Genomic DNA, 21,924 nt, shown 5'->3' with positions numbered 1-21,924 from the left:
GTTTGCCAAATTTAAAACATCACTCTAAAATTATTTTATCCATGTTCAACTCACCACAAGAAATTACTAGCTATTCTGTATCAATAAAGCTACTGTATAAAACTAATACTCTAGATTACTTGTGTTATGTGGTACATATGTCTTAAAGATCATAAAGAAACAGGCTTCAGGGTTTTTAGAATCATTCCAAGGCACAAAAATATTTAAGGTGGATACTTAAAACTCTTGCTTTTCAGTCAGCAGCTTTGGTTACTGGATAAAGGGGAGAGATAAGGAGTGTCACAGATTAAGGCTATTTTGCCTTAATGGGTAAGCACACACTGGCTTGATTTAGAAATTTAGTTATTCTTTCACTCAGTCTTCTCTTCATTTAAAAAAGGTGCCTTCTGACAAATCCATGTTTTTTATTTATTTATTTATTTATTTATTTATTTATTTATTTATTTATTTATTTATTTTTTAATTAATTTTATTGGGGTGACAATTGTTAGTAAATTTACATAGATTTCAGGTGTACAATTCTGTATTACATCGTCTATAAATCCCATTGTGTGTTCACCACCCAGAGTCAGTTCTCCTTCCATCACCATATATTTGATCCCCTTTACCCTCATCACCCACCCCCCACCCCCTTACCCTCTGGTAACCACTAAATTATTGTCTGTGTCTATGAGTTTTTGTTTCTCATTTGTTTGTCTTGTTCTTTTTGGTTTATATACCACATATCAGTGAAATCATAGGGTTCTCTGCTTTTTCTGTCTGACTTATTTCACTTAGCATTATACTCTCAAGATCCACCCATGTTGTCACAAATGCTCCTATATCATCTTTCCTTAACGCCGAATAGTATTCCATTGTGTATATGTACCACAACTTCTTTATCCATTCATCTATCGAAGGACATTTTGGTTGTTTCCATGTCTTGGCCACCGTAAACAAAGCTGCAATGAACATTGGCGTACACGTGTCTCTATAGAGAAATGCTTTTATATTTTTGGGGTAGATACCCAGGAGAGCGATTGCTGGGTCATATGGTAATTCTATTCGTAATTTCTTGAGGAACCTCCACACTGCCTTCCATAGCGGCTGCACCAGTCTGCATTCCCACCAACAGTGTATGAGGGTTCCTTTTTCTCCACAGCCTCTCCAACACTTGTTACTATTTGTTTTGTTGATGAAAGCCATTCTGACTGGGGTGAGGTGATATCTCATTGTGGTTTTCATTTGCATTTCTCTGATGATTAGCACAAATCCATGTTTTAATCCCAAAAGGTCACCTGCATTCTCCATTCCAACATACGATCTTTCCTGAGGTCCTGCAGGATCTTTCTCACTGGATTCCCTTCACCTACATGCCAAAATCCTTTCACATAATTTCAGTCAAGAGTTCCTTATGAAAAGTCATCTCCCTAGATCTTAAAACCTCCCCTGAGTTCCTATTATTCTTGGGATAAAGACCCAAATCCCTATAGGCTCACAGGGTCTCTAAGGTCTAAACTCTATCGCTCCCTCCAGGCCCATCCCTGCTCTGTTCAACCCTTCACATTCCAGACACACTCAACTTTTATTATAATAAAAAAAGTCACATTCTCTTCCTCCCCAGGGCCTTTGCACACGGGGCATGTGCCCTTCCTTCAGGAATGTTTTCCAACTACCAACTATCCCAACATGCACACTTAGCCTAGTGAGCTCTTCTCCCTCCTTTCATGGTCAATACCACCCTGGGGCAGTGTCCATTGAACCTTTAGTCTAGGTAAGTCTTGTTACATCTAATTTCACTACTGAACATTCTTTCTTTTCAGAGTTCTTTTCTCAGTCTGCATTTAAAATTCATTGAGATAATTTATCAAATTCTCTCTATATTTAGATTGTAAAACTCACAACGGACAGGATTTATACCTCGTTTTGCTCACCATGAGTTTTCCAAGACCTCATTCAGTAATTGCCACAGAGTAGGCAAAAAAATAAAGATTTATTGAAAGCATTCCTGCATGTATGAATAAACGACAAAAGTAATGAACTGAGCCCAAGCCAGAAGTCTCAAGCTATTTTGTACCGCCATAAAGCAGTGTCACCAAACTTTCCAGGAGTAGGACAGGAAGAGAGAGAGTGAGCCTGCCATGGAGATCCTCAGAGAGCAGTTTGGGTGTCTCAAAACAGAGAAGGAAGCATTACCTGCAAAGGAGAAGGCCATGAGCTCCTGGAGGTGGGGGGCTGCAGTGGGAGGACGGTACATGATTTTGCCCTGGTTAATGTCTTCCTGTGTGAAATACTGGATGGGAGTGTGAGGCTGGTCCACGTGTTCGATGATACCTGAGGACAAGGAGACTTGCTATGAGCATCAGCAGTAGCTCTGATGGCTAACTAAATGACCAGAGCCATAAAGCTGCCTTTCCCACTGGTCTTTTATCCTTCAGAAACAACTGCTCTCAGGTTGTTCTTGGTATCCTATTCTTGAGTTATTCCAGAAAAGGCAAATCTGAAACCCAAATAGACTCTTGACTAGAATTCATTGACTATAAACAATAGTAAGATTCAAACCACTGCCCCTAATGTAGCCTAGTAATTCTCCAGAATACTCAGGTAATTTCTCAATTGAGTTTAAGTTCCAAGGTCAAGGTCATTGAGAAAATGGCACAGACTGGTCTTCTGGCGAGACTATCGAGAGATTTTTCTCAATCTGCCCTCTTTCCTTCAGAAACTCCTTAGTCTCTATGATGACCTCTGGCAACAGTAACATGGATCTTGATTATTCTCAGAACTGGATTTGCAATTATCACTCTGCTTGTGAAAAACTGTAGGAGTTGCAGATTTGCCTACCGTTTCTAAATTTTACAGGAACAGAACTGATGCTATGACCACCTTTCATGCCCGAGTAACTCTTTCAAAGGAGGACACATGTGAGGCTTGGTATTGGACAAATTCAACTTCTGAGGGGCTGAGAGATCTATTCAGGCAGCTGGTCTAAAAGAACTTCATCTCTCCCCTGGCAACACAGGGAGAAGGACTATAGCTATGACTTACCAAGTTAAAAAAAAGATAATTTTTAGAATTTTAATTATTTTGGACTTTTTCAAAAGAGTAATGGAATTTATTGTTTTAGACTTTTATTTCTCCTTGGGAATTTAATATGAAAGGCTTACATGTAGGGCAGAGATTGGTCTTGGGAGACCCACCTCAGAGGTGAGAGCAGACTTGTCTTAGGAGAAGCTGGTCTCCTTTCTGTGAGGGACAGCCACATCTCTTTTGGGCACAGGCTTAATAGAGAAGGCCAACATTAAGAGATCTAAAGGCTGGGGACTGATGGTGGGGGCCCATCTCTCCTCTGACTGTGCTGCCACATTTCTACAGTATGTTCCCCTATGGGAGAAGGAGTGACTTATCCAATTGGGAAGGGAACTGAGCATGTATGGTTCAGCCCCCTCTGAGCTCTCTGGCAGAGCTCCTCACCCTCAGCACACGCTCATTCTGGTCTGCTCACCTATCATAGGTGCACCAGGGCAGGCTCAACCCCTACAGACAGTGCCCGTGTCTGTCCAGTTCTGCCTGTGCCTAGGAGGGGGAGCTCAGTCTAGTGACTGAAGTTCTATGCCTGCTATGTTCTCCAGTACACATCTGTCAGTACCAAAGCTGACACGTTCATCTCCACATGTTTGACCATAGTGTCTCTCTCTCTCCTTCCTTCCTTCCCTCCCTCCTTCTTTTCCCTCCGCCCCTCTGAATTGGTTCTAAACTCAGAGGACAGGAACAAGTAGTATGAATAATTGTTACTTCTTAAAATATCAACATGTATAAGCAGACAAAACTCCAGAGCTGTTAAAACTGGTCAACAACTAGAAGATACTACTTAAGAGATCATTTACTGCACATCTTACCTTGATTTGGATGCAGAGGTAGAGTGATATTGTACATAATCTTTCTAGTTGGCCACTCAGAGTTTACAAAGGAGAGGGAATGAGGCTGAATCACAGTCAGGCCATCTTCACGTGCCTAAACAAAGTTTAAGAAGAAGGAAAAATGGTGTGATGAAAACAAAAGCCAGAGGCAAAAGCAAACCTAACTGAAAAAAAAAAAAAAACTAAACCAAACTCAATTTGAGCTTTTAAATTAGTCACACTTAGCAAAACTTTCTCTGAGATTTTAAAATGAAGAATCTGTCTCTTGCATTGTAGATTTGTCCCAGCCTTAGGAACCTCACAGGGTTATAGAGTCCTCTTCAGGTCTTCTTGCTCCCCAACTCTTCTCCCCTCTGTCCTCTGCCCCAGGTTTATGCTGCTGCATGCTCTGGGAATCTCAATATGATCATTTTTCCCTGGGTGGATCTCACAGTGATATGCATTTGAAAATGAGCTATCACAGCTGGCTATTCTACTATTCTACCATTCACAGCTGGATTGCCACATCTCTGCTCTTCTAACTTAATGAGCTAAGGTTGTATCTGGTAAGAAGTTCCCCCTGATGCCCCAGCTTTTTTAATGGGAACTGTGATGCTTTCTTATTTATTTATTTATTGAAACTGTGGTGGTTTCAAAGGACTAAAGATGAACTCACCTCAAACATCAGCAGAGGCTCATCATTGGAATTCAGAGATTTAGGAATTATTTGTTTATTAAAGGAAATAATACAACAGTCAACATTTCTCTTTGTCTCCATGCTACTATTTAAAATAACTAGATATTGCTTTTCTCTTCTAGCTTTCAGAACACATGCAGAGTCTAGCAGAATTGATCAAAAGGCCAAAGTGTATGTAGCTTTTACTATCCATTCACCTGTGTACATCCATCACCCACTAACAGTAACAACACTAAAAAAAAAAAAAAAAAAAAAAAAAAAAAAAAAAAAGAAAGGAGAGATTTGGAATCTCATGACCAGCCCTACCAGTGAGTTGGGGATAGTAGCAGCAAAAACATAGTGGAGAAGAGAGAGGGGGAAGTAATGTGAGCATGGGCCTCTTGCCTGGGTCATACATGCTGTCAATAAAACAGAACAAAAATATCCAGATCTTTGTAGGCTCTTCCTAACTGACCACTGAAGGGTTAGAATTTGACACCCTCTCCTGCTCTTTGAAGCTCTGCTTCTTTCAGAAGGAATTCCCCCATTTAGGAAAGGATTAAGTAGGGCTCAGTAATTCTCATGGAGGAGGGTGTGGTGTTCTTCCCTTAAACCATGAAAAGATTGAAGGTTACAGTAGCTCTTGTAATTGTCCCCAAGGCATACTTGTCCTGGGGAGAGGCAGCATTAGCAGGTTAGGACAATCTCCCTATAGTAAAGAGTCATATTTCAGGCCATTCCTCAGGTCTGGAATGTAATGAGCAAGGAAAATCAGAATTGCAAAACAGCACCTGGTCTCTCACCCTAAAATAAAATAAGTAAGGATAACAAATTAAAAATATATGCCTATTTACAGTCCAATGCATGTGTGCACACACCTATAAATGTGTACATGTGTGGGCACAGATACACAGATAAAAAAGTGCAAGCTTGGTATTGTTTTACCACTTTGGTAATCTGAAAACCATCACAATAACTGCAAATTCTGAGCATTGTGGGATATTTTTGAAAATCTAGATGTTCCTAAAACAATAAAATAAGAAGAGAGAATTTGCATGGACATAGGATATGGGAAAGGAAAATATGTTCCAGGCAAAATAACAGATATTTTATTATGGAATTTATGGTTACTATTTCTCCACTCATAGAAACAGACACGGTGTAGAAAAAGTAAAGACTTGATTCTCTGAGGAAAGCAATATTGAGGTTGAGCTGTAACCAAGTATAATCAATTTTAATATTGCCTATTTAGAATGTTCAATATTTATCAATTAAACATAGTAAGAAATGAGAGATTAAATTTCATAGAAATCGTTACAGAAGACACTTTTTTATTAAAATATCTGTTACCAAAAGAAGACTACAGTATAATGATTTTCATAATACCCATATTATCTCTGAATATATCCAGAATCCAACCATTTCCCCCCACGGCATTGCCACCACCATGCTGGCAGCTACAGTCTCTCATCTGGGTTACCAGGACGGCCTCCCAACAGCTCTCTTGCCCACCTGCCCGCACGCCCACAGTCTATGTCAGCACAACAGCCAGGGTGACCCCTTTATAAAGAACATTATGCCTCTGCTCAACCCTGCAATGACTCTCCATTTTACGAATCAAAGTTAAGTCCCCTACAATACCAGCTTGTGAAAACCGATTGATCTGCTCACATGCTCATGTGCCCGCGTGTACACACACACACACACACACACACACACACACACACACACAGCACATCTGTCAATTAATGTAGATTATTCTTGCTTCCACTCACTCTGCTCCAGCCATGCGGACTTTCTTGCTGTTCCTTGAACTAAGCACGCTCCCAACAGCATGACCTCTGAATACATGGTTCCCTGGGCCTGGAATGCTCTGTCCTCAGCTATCTGCATGGCTACCTCCCTCACTTCCTGGAACTCTTTCTTTAAATGTCATTGTCGTAACAAAGCCCACACCAACCACCTTATTTGAAATTGAAAGCTAGGTCTCCCTGGCCCCACCACTACATTTCAGATCCCTCTGGCCCTAATCTACTTTTTATTTCACCACAATACTTCTCACTAACATGATATATGTAAGTTACTTATTTGTTTATTACTTATTGTCTATTTTCCCCCGAGGTAATGTAAACTCCATGAGAACATGGATTTTGGTTTGTTCATGCACGGATCCCAAGCACATGGCACATGGAATGTCTCAATAAAAATCTGTTGAGTGAATGAAACATATCATCATAAAAAGATTAAGCCAAGATATAAAATAATAAAAATACTTTTCATAAACAATTTCATCAATAATGTTTTTTAGAATATTTTCCATTGTATTTCAACGTCATCTAAAGAATTGGTGGGGACCCAGGGCTGCAAACATTGTAACACTTAAGCCTTAGCAAAGTGTGAATAACTTAAACTTCCAGGTCAGGATTTATAAACAACATTTTAATTTCACTCTATTAAAAGAAAAAATGAATTTCATCTCTTGCCTGTCATTCTACTAAAGCAGCAAAGCCCATGGTAGGTCTGAGAAATCAGACACTCTGGAGTAACGAGATAAGGAAAGTGGAGGTCCTACAAGAAATCATCCTCTCACATAGTTCAGCTAGAAAGACAAAATTAATTCATTCCTATAGTCATATAGCAAATATTTAGTAAGAACCTACTATGTGCAAGGTACCATGCAAAGAGCTGTGGGAGATATAAGATGAATCAGATATAGACCCTCTTTTCAAGTTTTTTTTTGTAGGGGAAAATCATAAATAGCTCTAATGTAGAGAATTCTACGTGTGGAAGGCTCAAGTAAAGCACATCAGGAATTCCAAGGATAAAGAAACATTTCCAGAGATTGCAAATGATAATTCTATTAGTTTCTGAAAGGTCTTAAGAAAAAACATGGACACAGAAGACTGCAGCCATAAAACAAACACAGCGTGCCCAGACTTGAGTCTGTATCACAAGAGATAAGCTGTTCTAACTGGATCCCTACTAGTACCATCAGAGTGGTTTTAAAAGAATACTTGAAATAGTGATTACTCTGGAAACAAATGAAACCAGGTAAGAAAGCCTTCTCCAAGGCCTTTTCCTCAAGAGGTGACCTTGAGCAACTCAATCTTGAGTACCGCAACCATTTGAAAAAGGAAATAATATTCTCTTTTCCATGACGAGATAATAGAATTTCCCCTTTAAGAGAGAAATTGGAAATATGATATTTCAAGTGTATGTGTGTGTATACGCATATGATTAATTTGTTATTTGAATTTGAAGGGGATACAGTTTAGAGAGTTATTAACTATTTGAAAGAAGGTCTGAAAATATTCATTTAGTCAACAAATATTTACTAAGCAAGTACTTTATAGAAGGCATTGTACAAGATGCTGAGGAAGTTACCGAGATTAATTAATCAAAGATTTTGCCCTTAAGGATTTTCTAAGTCAAATACTGATGATTACATGGAAAACTATAAGTTGATGTGAATCTACTAACCTATTTGCAGAATCTTACATTATCCATGCTATGATATTTATTGGTAAATATGCATGTTTTCAGATTTCCTTGCCCAAACTTGATATACATCATAAAGGTGTTTATCTCATGTATATTTATGTCTATATCTATATCTTATAATATTATACACATATGTATAATATCTTACATATGTATGTATGCATACAATTCTGATGAACACTGCAAACCAAACTATAAGATCGCATTTAAAAGATCTTAGATTTGATGAATAACAGAATTACAGAAAGGCCACCGAACCAATTTCCATTTAGTCAGCTATCTGATTATGTGGCTTTGCACTGTATTCAGTCTTCCCGGGGAATTTCAGTTATGCGAGGACTTAACCACTACGTGCCATTAAAGAGTCTCAAAGGTTTATCGCCCACCCAGAATATCTACTGATCTTCTACACACCCTTAATAGGCACACCCTTTATGAGCACATCCCAAACTGAACTCATCGTGCCTCCCACCCCACCTGCCACTAAAGTCCTCACACGTTTCTGATATCAATGGACAGCATCTCTGTATACTCAGAAACTGGGGTGTTTCACCCTCCTCCCACCTCTAATTGACCATGGTATTTCTTTTTTTTTTTTTTTTTGACCATGGTATTTCTTAATATCTCTTAATGTTTCTCTAAAGTTCTCCCCCATCTTAACCACTTTTAACTGCACAGTACAATACTGTTAACTATATACACATGGTTGTGCAACAGTTCTAGAATTCTTTCCTTTTGGAAAACCGAAATTCTGTATCTATTGAACAACAACAACTCCTCTTTATCTCTCCCCACCTCCACGCCTATCCCCGCAGGAGCATCCACCATTCTACTTTCTAAGAGTTTGGTTACTTAAGATAGCCCATAGAACTGGAGCCATCAGTCTTTGTAACTGTTTTATTTCACTTAGGACAATGTCCTTAAGGTTCATCCATACTGCAGCACGTGACAGGATTTCCTTTTTTAAGGTTGAATAATATTCCATTGGTGTATATACCACATTTTCTCTATCCATCTATCAGCCAAAGGCTATTTAGGTTGTTTCCACCTCTTTGCTACTATGAATAATGCTGCAGTGGACATGGGTGTGCAAGTATCTCTCCAAGGTCTCACTAACTCTTAATCCTGATGGCCACTGCACAGCTTTCATGCCGCTGACCTTTATTGTTCTGAATGACTGCAATAGCCCATTTCTTGGACTCCTGGCCCCCTGTCAGGTCCCCATCCAGGTTGGTGTTCTCTACCCTGCAGCCAGAATGACCTTTTTAAATTGAAAATCTTTTCAGGCAGCCTGTCTTCTATATTTTATTTGCCCCAACAGCCTTTCAGGACAAAATGGAAACTCCTTCATCTTATCTTTAAGGTTCTCCATGATCTGATTCTTATATCTTGTTTCTTCTTCACATAGGGATTTATGCTCCAGCCAACTGAACTTTCTCTTATTTCTCAAACATGTTATGTTCTCCTGCGTCTCCATCGTTTTTCACCGACAGCTCCTTTCGCTGGAATGAATTTCCCCCAATTTCTAGTCTAGATAGGTGGTTCATCAAGTGTGGTGAGAAGCACAGCAGCAATAGTATTATATTACCTGGGAACTTGTTAGAAATTCAGATTCTCAGCTCTATACCAGACCAACTGAATTAGAAAACTCTGGGGTGGGCCCTAGCAATCTGTGATTTAACAAACACTACAGATGATCCTAATGTAGGATAAAGTTTGAAACCTGCTTTAGAGATAATTTTCACTTCAACCAGCTCAATTCACCTTCTTGAGGAAGATTTCCATAACCTTGCCCATAACACCCCACCGGGCCAGGGGCCCTCCTATCTGCTTGCATATCAAGGTCTGTCATGGCATTTATCATTATATTTCAGTGCTACTTGATTCGCTTGTCTCACCTTTTACACTCTAAGTTCCTTAAGAATAGAGACTGTACTTTATGGTCATTGAATCTCCAATGTCCTCCATAGCATTTGGCATAAATTAGGGGCTCAAAAGTGTATGATTAAATGACTGAATGTTTAAAGGTAGGAGAAGTAGACTCCTATCTTTACCATATATAAACATGGCAATATATAAATACATATATAAATAGGTATTTAGCATATATATTCATAATGTATTTACTAAACACGTGCAAAACTTTTGTACTTAAATGAGTTTACATCACTGGATCGAGAATGGAGAATGTGTTTTTGTCACAGATTACAAGTATGTCCTACAGTAATGGCCCTAATTAACATCAAAAGAAATATAAACTATGTATATTTTAAGGAATGAAAGAGTAGGCTCATCTCATTTTATTGTAAACGAACCTTTGTGATATCCTAAATTACACAGGACAGACCTAATTTGAAAACATGCAACCTGAGACCCTAAAAGTTAAGTAACTTGAAAAGTCTCTAGTGGCTCACAGCAACCGAAGGGGAAGTGCACCATCTTCATGGCTCCTGGCCCATTTCTTTCCCTCTAAACTCAAAATAACACTGCATTAGCATTTGGCAAGAAATGTACACTTACATTTTTCTTTATAGTTTAGAGAAAATTCTGATCCAAGTTCCTCCAGTCAGAATGATAAATTATAGACTTTACAGTGCTGCTGAATTATGATTTCTTTAAATTATGGTTTACAATGGAAATGCTGATACCAGCTATTCATTAAAAACTTTCTATTTCCCCCTTTATGTCTCTGTCATGCCCCAGACCCATAATTTCTAAAACTATAGATGCTTTCTTTGTTGTCACTCAAGGCTGATATACACTTTGGAGTGTAATTATGTGGGCACTAACTAAAAATGTGGATCCATAATGATTTATTTACAAGGTCTTATATGCTTGTGACTCTGTTTAGAAGAGGGGTTCTGGCATTCCCTACCCACTAGATATCAGGTTACAGTGGAGTTGCTAATTGTCTGAAATCATTCAGCTGTTGCCTCGCTTCAAACCTTTCCATATGCCTATACTTCTTGCCACACAGCATGCAAGACCTTCTGTGATCAAGCTCATGGACGTCTACATCCTCACCACTCCTTCTCAGCCTTCCTAATTTCTCCAGTCTTATTAAACTATTTGCAATTTTCTCAATATTCATATTCTCCCTCACCTCTGGGTATCTGCACATGCTGTTTTCATGTTTGTTAGTGCCCTTTGCTGTCACCTCTCCATTCCTTCTAACCTGCCCTCAAAACTTTCACTGGGAAATTGCTACTTACCTCTCTGGATTCAGCATAAACATGACCTTCTTCAGTAAACTTTTATAATAGAAAGGAAACTTCTAATAGGGCTTCTAAAAAAATGGAATAACACCTTCTCTAGCTAGGTGGAGCTATCACTGGCTAAATAATCATGCCCAGATGGTACTGGTTAAATAGATATAAGCCTGAAATTTCTACCAACCACTCAAGGAGAAGCCCTGTAATTGTCTGGGATGCTGCGTAAAGGACAGCAGCAATGGGTGTGAGGTCGAAGTGGATTCCATCCAACTTTCCTTTCACTCTGGGAATTTTAAGCTTCTTTTTCAAGTCAATGAGAAATGTATTTACAGGGCTGGTATTGTCTGCATTCTGGGTCAGGCATTCACCAGATACGAAAACAGGACACTCCATCAAATTCCGTCAGCATGCCTCCCCCAGGCGGAAACCATGAGCCCTGCCACCCAACTCACAGTCATATGGAGAGATGCTGCCCGAGAGAGCTGAGGCGCTTCAGGCGTTTGTGGTAAGATCGCGATGTTGAACAGTCGGCTGTCCAGGTGGGTGTGGGCATCTGTGGCACTAGATACCTGGAAAGAAATGTCATACTGGTGAGCCTCTGTTGGGCAGAGCATGTCTGCACGTGTTTATTTCCCCCTTTAAACCATCTGTCTTTGAATTCTATCTGTTCCTGAATTACAATTTTCATTCTGCTCCTCATATTTTAATATTAATTTTTTTACTGGTTATAAAAAGTATACATAATCATTTTAGGCCATTCTGAAAATGCTGGAAAGCATAAATAAGAAATAAAAAATCATCTAGAATTTCACTACCTGGAAATTAGTAGTTGTTAACATCTTGATGCATTTTAGTTAAATCCTTTTCCTACGCATATATGTCAAACTTTATATACAATAGTATATTCTAAATTTTTACTGAACATAATACTATGGTATTTTGCTAAACATTCTTGAAAACATTCATTTTTGATAGCTACATAATGTTGCATTATGAGAATATATAACACATGTTATATATGTGACTTTCATTCCATTTCTTTAAACTTTACCCAGCACAGACATCTACATCTAGATTATAAAGACAAATCTCAACCTCATCATTATAAGGCAAGATTTATAACATTTACAGCTAGGGTATGGTCATAAAATCAACTTTTTCCTGTTTCAAAAATGCTGAAAAATGATGCTTTTCCTATGCAGCTTCTCTCCTCCTCAGAGCTTCTGAGCTCCTCCTTTGCACTGTTCTCTCCATTGTCTGTCCCACCATAGGCTTGTTACAATAACTGGTATTTCTGTGTGACCACGTGTAGTTGCATTAATTCCCTATGAGAGGGAGCAGGGTTCTATAAATTCTGAGAAAAAGGCAGGAACAGCAGCCCTTTCTCTATGTCTTCTACAATTCTACCACCACCAACAAAAAACTGTCTTCTCTGTATCTTCATCATGTCAGATGCTTGGAGCTCCCGTTTCAGAACACCTACATGTTTTCAAGGAAGCATCGTATAGTGTCACTGTAAATAATGTCAAGAATAATGGCTATAGTTCACTGACCATCTATCATGGACTCAGCACCGTACTAGTCACTTCTCAGAAGTCAACTTACATAATACTCACAAAGCAGATATTATTATCGCCTTTCTTACAGATGAGGAAACCGAAGGTCAGAAAAGTTGAGCAAGGTGTCAAAGTGATTCAATTTGGATGATTTATGAAATTAGAAAAGGGAAAAATATGTCTTCCTATCTCTTGAATGAGAGAAATGGAACACTGTGCAGGTAGTGAAATGCGGGCATGTCATCAAGCAAGGGAAGCAGTTGGAGCTTCCTTAGTAAAGATACTGGTGTGAAACATGTTGGTCTTTTTCAAAGCACATTCCCTGAGGCTGTGCCAATATGATCTGAATATACCCAAACCGGGGCTCCTTCCCATGCCAAAATGACAGGAGTGTGTATGCTTCCTTCTCACCATGCCATGCTCTATTTTTAAATGCCATGTTTATTACGTAAATGCCAAGTTTTACACTCAAAGTAACACATGGGATGCATTGCTGGCTCATAACAGCATGTAAACATTAAAACGAAATTAAATCCATGCAACTCGTTGTACTGCAATTTCTGCTTGAAACTGAAAAAAAGGGGAGGTGGGGAAGAGAAGAATCATGAGAACAGCATTTTTAAAACAATTTTTTTTTTTTGGTTTAAATCCTTTCGGGACACTAAAATGAATGGGAAAATTTGCTGTTTATTTTAGTGCATAGTTATAGTGTCTGCATCATTTCAAATCAAACTATGAGGTAAGCCTATAAAACAATGAGACTTTAAAAACAAACACACCAAACCTTTCTTATCTAGGAGAACATTATCTCAGAGTTGTTTCATAACTTGCAATAAAGATGCTGTCAGTGTTTAAAACGCACTTTTTGGAATGCTTTCAGAGGGAGTTCAGAAATCATGTAAGAAAACTGAGCTTGCTACTTCATAATTAGTCCCTGTATTAAGCAAAAATAATGACTACTCTTCTTCATACCAGACATGATTCTAAATGACTTTGGGTATATTTGGTTATATTTTAAAATCTATTTCCAAAGGATGTTATGCTGTCGCTATTGAGGATATCCTGAAGAATACCCCATAGATTTTGAAGGAGATTTCAAGTAGAAGTACTAAACACACTTTGAGTAAAATGTCTGAAGACTCCTCAAAGGGAACCACTTATTCTAAGTAAGGATGTTCAACTGGATGTCTTAAACTCAAGCAAGTTTGTTTAAAAATAAATCAGTAACTTTTGCTATTTTATAATTACCCACTTAGTAACCCACTTGCAAAAGCAATCAAATATTCTGGGCAGGTGCTGAGAATCCCTATCCAGGGAAATGCTCTGTTTTGATAATGCTCTTCCTCCTGACACTTATGGGACAAAGGCAGATCTGAGGATTCTACTTGGCTGAGGTTTCTTTTTATTGAGGTCTTCGCCTCCATCCTGACTCATTTTTTGAAGGCTGCTGAGTCCCCAGGTGCTAAAAATGAAAAGTTAACTTGAGCAAAGGGCACACGTTTCCTCACTCATTGGACATTTAGTGTGTTCAGTACAATCTCATTTTAATGGTTTCTAAGTTTCTTTCAACATGCTCTCTGGAAAGGCATATCTTTTATACAGTATAATTTAGTCAGGCAATGAAGATGTGTACACAAGACATCAGAGGCCAAATGGATGATCATTTTAACAAGGTGAACGATTGTGGTAGTTTATCCCCAGCTGGATTCCTACAAAGGAAGTCTCAGACTTAGAAGGACATGGACACTGCTCTAGCTGATCACTACTGGTATGACTGCTTCTGTATATTCTGTCTACATTTTCCCAGATTCTTTCCATGCTTAAACACACTTTCTCATGTATACTTCCTCATTCCCTGTATTTCTGTTCAATTCTGTATTTCCAAATTGTCCTTCACAGAGGTTTGTCTAATTTTATTGGTTTTTCCAAAGAATGAGATTTTGTACTCATTTATCAATTCTAGAAGTTTATAATTAATCAATTCTCTGCCTATCTGTATTAATTTCTTCCTCTTGCTTTCCTTAGATTTCCCTTGTAGTTTTCTAGCTTCTTGAGTTAAATATTTAGTTCTTTTATTTTCATGCTTTTCTGCTCAATAATAAGAGCTGAGGTCATCAGTTTTCTTCTCGGTGTTATTTTTGTCCACATCATTTAAATTATGATGATTTATTTCCTTCTCATCAATATTTCTTAATAGTTTGTCATTTTGATTTCCTTTTAGAACTAATAATTCCAGGGAGACTTATTTTAAAAAATTACAAATGGTGTGAATTTTCTGTTTACCCTTTCATTATTAATTTCTAATTATATTTAATAATAGCCCAGTATAATTTCTTGGTCTTTAATTTATTGACAGCCTCCTTATGGTCTGGTTGTTTTAGTTGGCTTGGGCTACTGTAACAAAAATACCATAGACTGGGTAGCTTATAAACAACAGAAATTTATTTCTCATAGCTCTGGAGGCTGGAGTCTGAAGTCAGGGTGCCAGCATGGTCAGGTTCTGGTGAGGGCTCTCTTCTGGGTTGTCAACTGCCATCTTCTCATTGTATCCCCAAGGCAGGGAGCAGAGAAGGGGAGCAAGTTCTCCTGTGACTCTTGTAAGTGTAATAATCCCATTCATGAGGGCACAACCCTCATGACCTCATCTAATCCTAATCACCTACCAAATACCTCACTTTCATATGCCATCACATAGGAGAGGGTAGGATTTCAACATTTGAATTTTTGGGGAGCACAAACATTCAGTCAATACCACTGGTATTTGACCAATTTTTATAAATGGTAATAACAGACCCTTACATAGTGATAGGCAGTATTCTAAATGCTTTATATGTATTAACTCATTAAATCCTTACAATAATGATACTTTATAGACGAGGAAACTGAAGTACAAGGATTTTGCCTAAGTAATTTCCCCAAAGTTGTATAGCTAATACATCGCAGGACTGATATATAAACCATAGGATTGGCTGCCAACTCCATGATCTTATCATAAGATGACAAATGTTCCAAAAACATTTGAAAAAAAAATAAGATTTTTCACTCCATATGGCATTTTAATATTTTGGAAGCATTTTTTTTTCTCAACACTTTAGCCATTATCTATTAGAAACTTCTTTGCAGTGGAATGACTCTTCTTGTGGAGATATCTATATGATTGAATTAACATGAAAAAAACATCTCTGAATGCTATTAATTACATTTTTCTCTTCCCCCAAATGTGATTTCTAGGCAATCACAGAAAGCGACCTGAGTTGTTTATAAATAAGGGTGATGGTTTGCATCAGACCATCCAGGCATCAGAAAAGTCAGGAAGCAGAGTACCTGAAAGCGGAAGGAATCACTCTGGGCTGGGACTCCTGAGTGCCTGTACCACACGATGCCTTCATTGATGTCTTGCTGTGTGAAGGTGCTGGTGGGGGTTGCTGTCCTCCCATCAGGCAGGTGCTGCCCTTCATCTGCAGGGCTGTCTGCAGGCATATTGACCAGAAGGACCACCTCCCCTACGAAAGCCACATGGTTAGTGAGGATCCCTTGGAAAAGTAAAATTAAGTCAGCTCTCATCTCCTTTTCTACCACTTTTGTTTTCAAAAACAGAAAAGAAATGATGTACTTCTTTATTCTTATCTAAGGTGAAGAAAAGGACATTAACACAGAATTCAATAGATGTCATCAAATCCACCTCTAGATATAAAAGTCCCAGTCTTTCAGCTAAGAGAACTAAAAGTCCTTCAAAGACAATTCATGTATAAAGTTATTGACTTGTATCTATTAAAATTACATAAGTCGTGAACACTGCAAACAAATCCTCAAATACCGGGCATTGAATGAATTCATTTCTACCCACAGCTTTCTATGAACAGAAAATGCTTTCTAATCAGACAATAGTGTAGTGGTTACCAGAGGGTAAGGGGGAGTGGGGGGTGGAAGATGAGGGTAAGGGGGATCAAATATATGGTGATGGAAGGAGAACTGACTCTGGGTGGTGAACACACAATGGGATTTATAGATGATGTAATGCAGAATTGTACACCTGAAATCTATGTAATTTTACTAACAAATATCACCTCAATAAATTTAAAAAAAGAGCAAGTATTGGTGTAAATACAATGGAAAATTAGAAAAAATTCAGAGAATCTTTGGAGAATTCTGTACAACAAAAATACTAATAGCTAACACTGGAAAGCTTATGGCAGGCACTGCATGAAGCACTTTATGTGGTGGTTCAAACTCAGCTTTACCTCATCCAGTTGTGTGACCTCATTTATACTCCGTAAGTCTCTGTTTCTCACTGGTAAAATGAGAATAATAGTCCACACTTCATAGGTACTCAAAAAGAATGTTGGCCATCCTTATTGTTATGTTATTTAATCCTCTGAAGATGCTATTATCATCTCCATTTTAAAGACAAAGTTCTTTAGGCTCAGAGCAGTTCAATAACTTGTTGAAGGTCACACAAATGATAAGTGGAGGAGCTGGGATTTGAATCCGAAGCTCATATTCTTGGTCATAAAACTCTGTTAGCAATCATGATTGTTTTGTGTTCACAGGCCAATGTTTACCTTGATAAATAACTGATCATGTTTTCTAGCCTTTCATTCTCTAAGCTTTATTAGAATTGAAGCAAAGAAATCTAAACCTAAACACCGCCACCCACACCAATCTGTTTCTATTGCTTATTCTTCACCTGAAGCTACTATCTTCTTAAAGTGAGATTGCAAATACAGAGGTGTTATAGAAACAATTAAAATTTCACAAGGAGAATATGCATATGCCTTCAAGTGAAGACCAAACAGAGAATGGATAAATTGTTGAAAACAGAAACTGTGTTCTCATGAAAATATATCTAACAATAAATCTGAAAAAAGCTTCTCTATCTCTGTGCGTGAGAGAGAGAGGAGAAGGAGAGGGAGAGGGAGAGGGAGAGAGAGAGACTGCGTATATTTTTTAAATGTTCCGTAGGAGGATACCCAGATCTTAGTACACTAAACATACTGGGCAATTGATAGCATACTTTGATTACCCTAGAGAAATTTGTTTTCTTACTCATAGGAAATACTAATTCTAATATTTATATGCACTAAATTCAAGTTAAAAACAAGCATAATATCCTGGATGGTGATGAAATAGTGAAGAGAAAACCATCAATACTCTTCTTTATATAATCTTGTGCAGGATCAACTCACTCTAGTTTCTTTCTTGTATTATTTCTCATTTGTACCTAAGTCACAAATTCTATTATATGTCACTCCCTGGTTCAACTTCTGTTCATAAGATGCTACTAATAAACATGCTTTTCCAGGACATAGACGGTTTATGAATATGAATACAGTTGTAAAATATTCTGAAAGATTTCCACAATGCGAATATGGACAGTAAGGATAGAAAATATTCAAATGCCAACTTCCTAGCTATTCTATTTTATAATATGAAAGTTAAGCATATTTTCCTAATACGGCCTAACGAAATAAACTTATTTTTAAGATTAAAAAAAAAATCATTGTCACACTATGAAAATTAACTGGAATCATAGGATATTGGCTAGTTCCATTAATTTCAACCCATAAAATATCAATGGGTACTTGTTAGATGCTAGTTACTGTGGTAGGTCCTTCAGGGTGGGAGGATTCAAAGACAGGCAAAATGTACTTCCTTTCCCTGAAGATAATGCCCCCTCCATAAGCAACTGGGAGCCACTGTGAGTTTTTCAGTAGGTGAATGGCATGAACTGATTTAGAACACAGAATGTACATGAGTGGAATACAGAGAGCCTCTGAGGTTTGAAAGTCCTGTTAAAAAGACTGGACTTTATTCTATAAAAAGGATAACAATAATACCTAACATTTATGTGGACAGTGTGACCAATTGTGAAGCTACTGCAAAATCCAGATGAGAGATGGGGACGTGAACTAAGGTAACAGAGGTAAGATTAGAAAGAAATAAACAGATACAAGAGGCCCCGAGTGAGTGGAAGCCACAGACCTGACAAATGTGGCCGTGAAGGATTAAGGAGGGAGGAATTGGAGAATGGCCTAAGAGGTTGGGTGGTGGGTAGGGAAGTGATGTCACTGATGGGATAAGCAAGTGGGAGGGAAAATAAAGAATTTAGCAATGGGTATTTTGAATATAATGTGCCTTTGTGACAAGCCCATGAGTAGACAAGGAGAAATACCAGTGTTTTGTGGGATTCACCGAGCGAGGTGAGAGCTTTTGTGCAGTACCTCACCTCCATTTTTATTATATTATGACAAGTATCAGAAGATGACCCTTTAAAAACATAAGTATCAGGTTTAAAAAAACAGAAAATAATCCCAATTTAGGATTTCCGTTATACTGCAGTCTATATTTTAACCAAGAATTCTAAAGGGAAAATTTAATAGGTATTAAGAGTTGGGATCTCATTGGAATCTCTATGAATTCATTTAGGGTCAAGATGATTTGTATTAATGCTTTCTTACACTATGCTAAATAATCTGGAACTGGCACTGTGTTGGATTAACTCAGATTCTCCTTCAAATGATATTCAAGTTATTTCATTAAAGCCATGTCATTAAATTTACTTTCAAACTTTAGCTACTTTACTTTCAAGTAGCTAAAAGTATAAGTATTAATCCACTTGTCTAAACTTACATTTGAAAACAGTGACGAGGCTGCCAGTGGTTGAACTTAGGTCCTTTATGCACATACTATACAAGCACTTTATATTTGTTTCAGTTCTATGGTCAGGTCTTCACAAAAAGCCTAAAGCCCAACTGGGACACTCTAAAGTGATGAGGGAGTGAGTATACAGTAGCTGGGGTGGCAATGAGGTAAGGGCTCCACAATTCACATCACGGGAGTAGAGGGGTTTAAGTAGATTTGTATTAAGTGGGCTTCTAGTTCCCATCACTGTTTTTACTCTTGAATGGCTCCAAAAAGTAACGTGATTTGCTTATTGCTAAAATGGAGCTCTGGACACACAGAAAGAAGATTATATTCATAGCAAGAAGTTAATTAAGAGAGTTACAGTAGGAAAGGGTCACAGTCAAGCCTACATGGCATTTATCAAGCGGAAATGGCTTAAAAATAATTTAATTCAGCATTTTCTGTTTAACACAAACAGAATATTGGAATACTAGGCTGTCTCTAGGAAATGTCACTTTTTGGCTTTTAATAAGATAAAGGTAGAGAATTTGATATATCAAACAAGTAAAAGATTTTTAGAGCTAAAAAGCACTTAAACATCATCTAGCTTAAAATCAGTGAGTGAAAGGATGGCAAAGTTGACTATACGTCTGCAGACTAATTAATTGTATCAATATTAATTTCCTGATTTTGATAATTATTCTATGGTAATGTAATATATTAACATTAGGGGAAGCTAGCTAAAGGGTATTTGGGAGTGCTATACTATTTTTGCAACTGAATTTTCAGTAAGTCTAAAATTATTTTAAAATAAAACGTTAAAAAAATTATCTTGCCTAATCTTTCAAAGAAATGTATGGCTCACTGGTGTTCAATTGCCTTCCACAAGGTTACACAACTATAATAAAAGATACCCCAACTAGACAGTTTTATAATTATATTATTTCTTGATTAGATTATGCTTTCCCATGTCTTTGTGGTCATTGGAATTATTTTTAAATTGTACAAAAGTTATTTTTTTCTCACTATAGAAACTATATAATTAAAAAAATCTGATAACCCAGAGGAAAAACAGATTATTATTCCTCTGCTATATAACATGTCAAGCAATATTTTACTTTGAATGGTTTAATTTTCATTTTCAGGTGATCCATTTATTTCTTTGTAAATATCAACCTGCCAATTTTTAAAAACAAATTTACAGCATTTTTAAATTTATTTACAGTTTCAATTCCTTGTTTGTGTCTTTAAATCATTTTAAACATACTTATTTCATAGTTTTTTTTTATAAGATTGTTCCTTTGTTTCATATCCTTGGGATTTTAATCTTATTGTTTGTTTTAGTTATGGTACTAGAGATTGATTCCTCATATATTCTGTAATTTTGAATTCTGAGCTAATTTTCATGGATTTTACCGGTGAGAATCCTGTGCACTCTGGAGTTGAGGGTGGACATTCTATAGCAATTTCTATTATTTCTGCAAGAAACCCAAGAAGTATCACAGCCTGAGATTAATTTTTAATATTAATGTCTCAGCCCTGGGTTTCTCAGACAATGTACACGGTGTAACTTAACTTTGGATCTGCAGCAGAAATAAGCTTGAAGTTCTGAATTCTCAGCAGACTTTTTTGTTTCACTTTGAGCCCCGGCAAGTATAGGTAGGTTTCTTTGTGACCTCTCTGTGCTGGTGAGCTTCTTGTTTCTACTCTCTCCCTGTAATTGAAGGTAAGTCATTCCAGAGTCCTGGTTTTACACGGGATCTTAATGACAACTTTCTGTCTCTGCATGGGCATTAAATCTCAAGCCCCTGGGTTACTGAGACACACACAGCCCCTCTCCGGGAAGCTATGCCATCAACTCATGCCCAGACTGGCTTTCAATTCCTTCTTTGTTTCTGGCACCAGTCCTCACAACCAAGATTTCTTTCCATTCTTGTGAGATCAACTATGAATGCCATATAATTGTTATTATGTTTTATCCAGCATTTCTAGGTGTTAATGATGGGGAAATTTTCAGGTTATTATAGTCCACTATCTTTCTGGAAGTAGAAGTAACCATGGAGATCTTTGAAAATGTTTTCATGTGAAGTTTTTCTTTAAAAAAGAGTCTCACCAAGAAGTGTGGTGATGTTCTAGGAGAGACACAACATGGAGTTTGAGAACCTGGCCTTTGAAATTAAACTGACATGTATTAGGTAGTTACATTCTCTGCAAAATAAAGTTGTTTTAAAACTAAGATTTCCAGTCAAGATGGCAGAGTAGGTAAATGCTGTGCTTCCCTCTTCTCATGACCAAGTCAAAATTATTACTAAACTACGGAACACCTCTCATTGAGAATGGCCTGAACTCTAGCTAATCCAAAGTCCTACAACTAAGGACATACAGAAGGAGCTACTTTGAGACTGGTAGGAGGGGCAGAGATGTGGAACACTCACATCCACGTGCGACTGTTACAAGTAGGGAAGGGTATCTTGGCTGCG

At 37.7% G+C, this 21,924-nt stretch overlaps 1 protein-coding gene across 1 annotated transcript in view; it reads right to left on the bottom strand.

The window, feature by feature from the left end:
* FRAS1 (Fraser extracellular matrix complex subunit 1) overlaps window positions 1-21,924 on the bottom strand; it is a 423,267-nt gene that overhangs the window by 102,256 nt on the left and 299,087 nt on the right. Inside the window, exons 31-34 of the mRNA XM_081054857.1 lie at window positions 16,145-16,323; window positions 11,717-11,833; window positions 3,876-3,990; window positions 2,176-2,313 (exon numbers count right to left, since the gene is read on the bottom strand). Coding sequence (XP_080910983.1) covers window positions 2,176-2,313; window positions 3,876-3,990; window positions 11,717-11,833; window positions 16,145-16,323 — 549 coding nt within the window. The remainder of the gene's footprint in view (window positions 1-2,175; window positions 2,314-3,875; window positions 3,991-11,716; window positions 11,834-16,144; window positions 16,324-21,924) is intronic.

Source organism: Rhinolophus hipposideros (genome assembly GCF_964194185.1).
Source record: "Rhinolophus hipposideros genome assembly, chromosome: 1".
Classification (NCBI taxonomy): Eukaryota; Metazoa; Chordata; class Mammalia; order Chiroptera; family Rhinolophidae; genus Rhinolophus; species Rhinolophus hipposideros.
The sequence above is the reverse complement of the archived record's forward strand: the minus strand, read 5'-3'. Positions and strand labels throughout refer to the sequence as shown.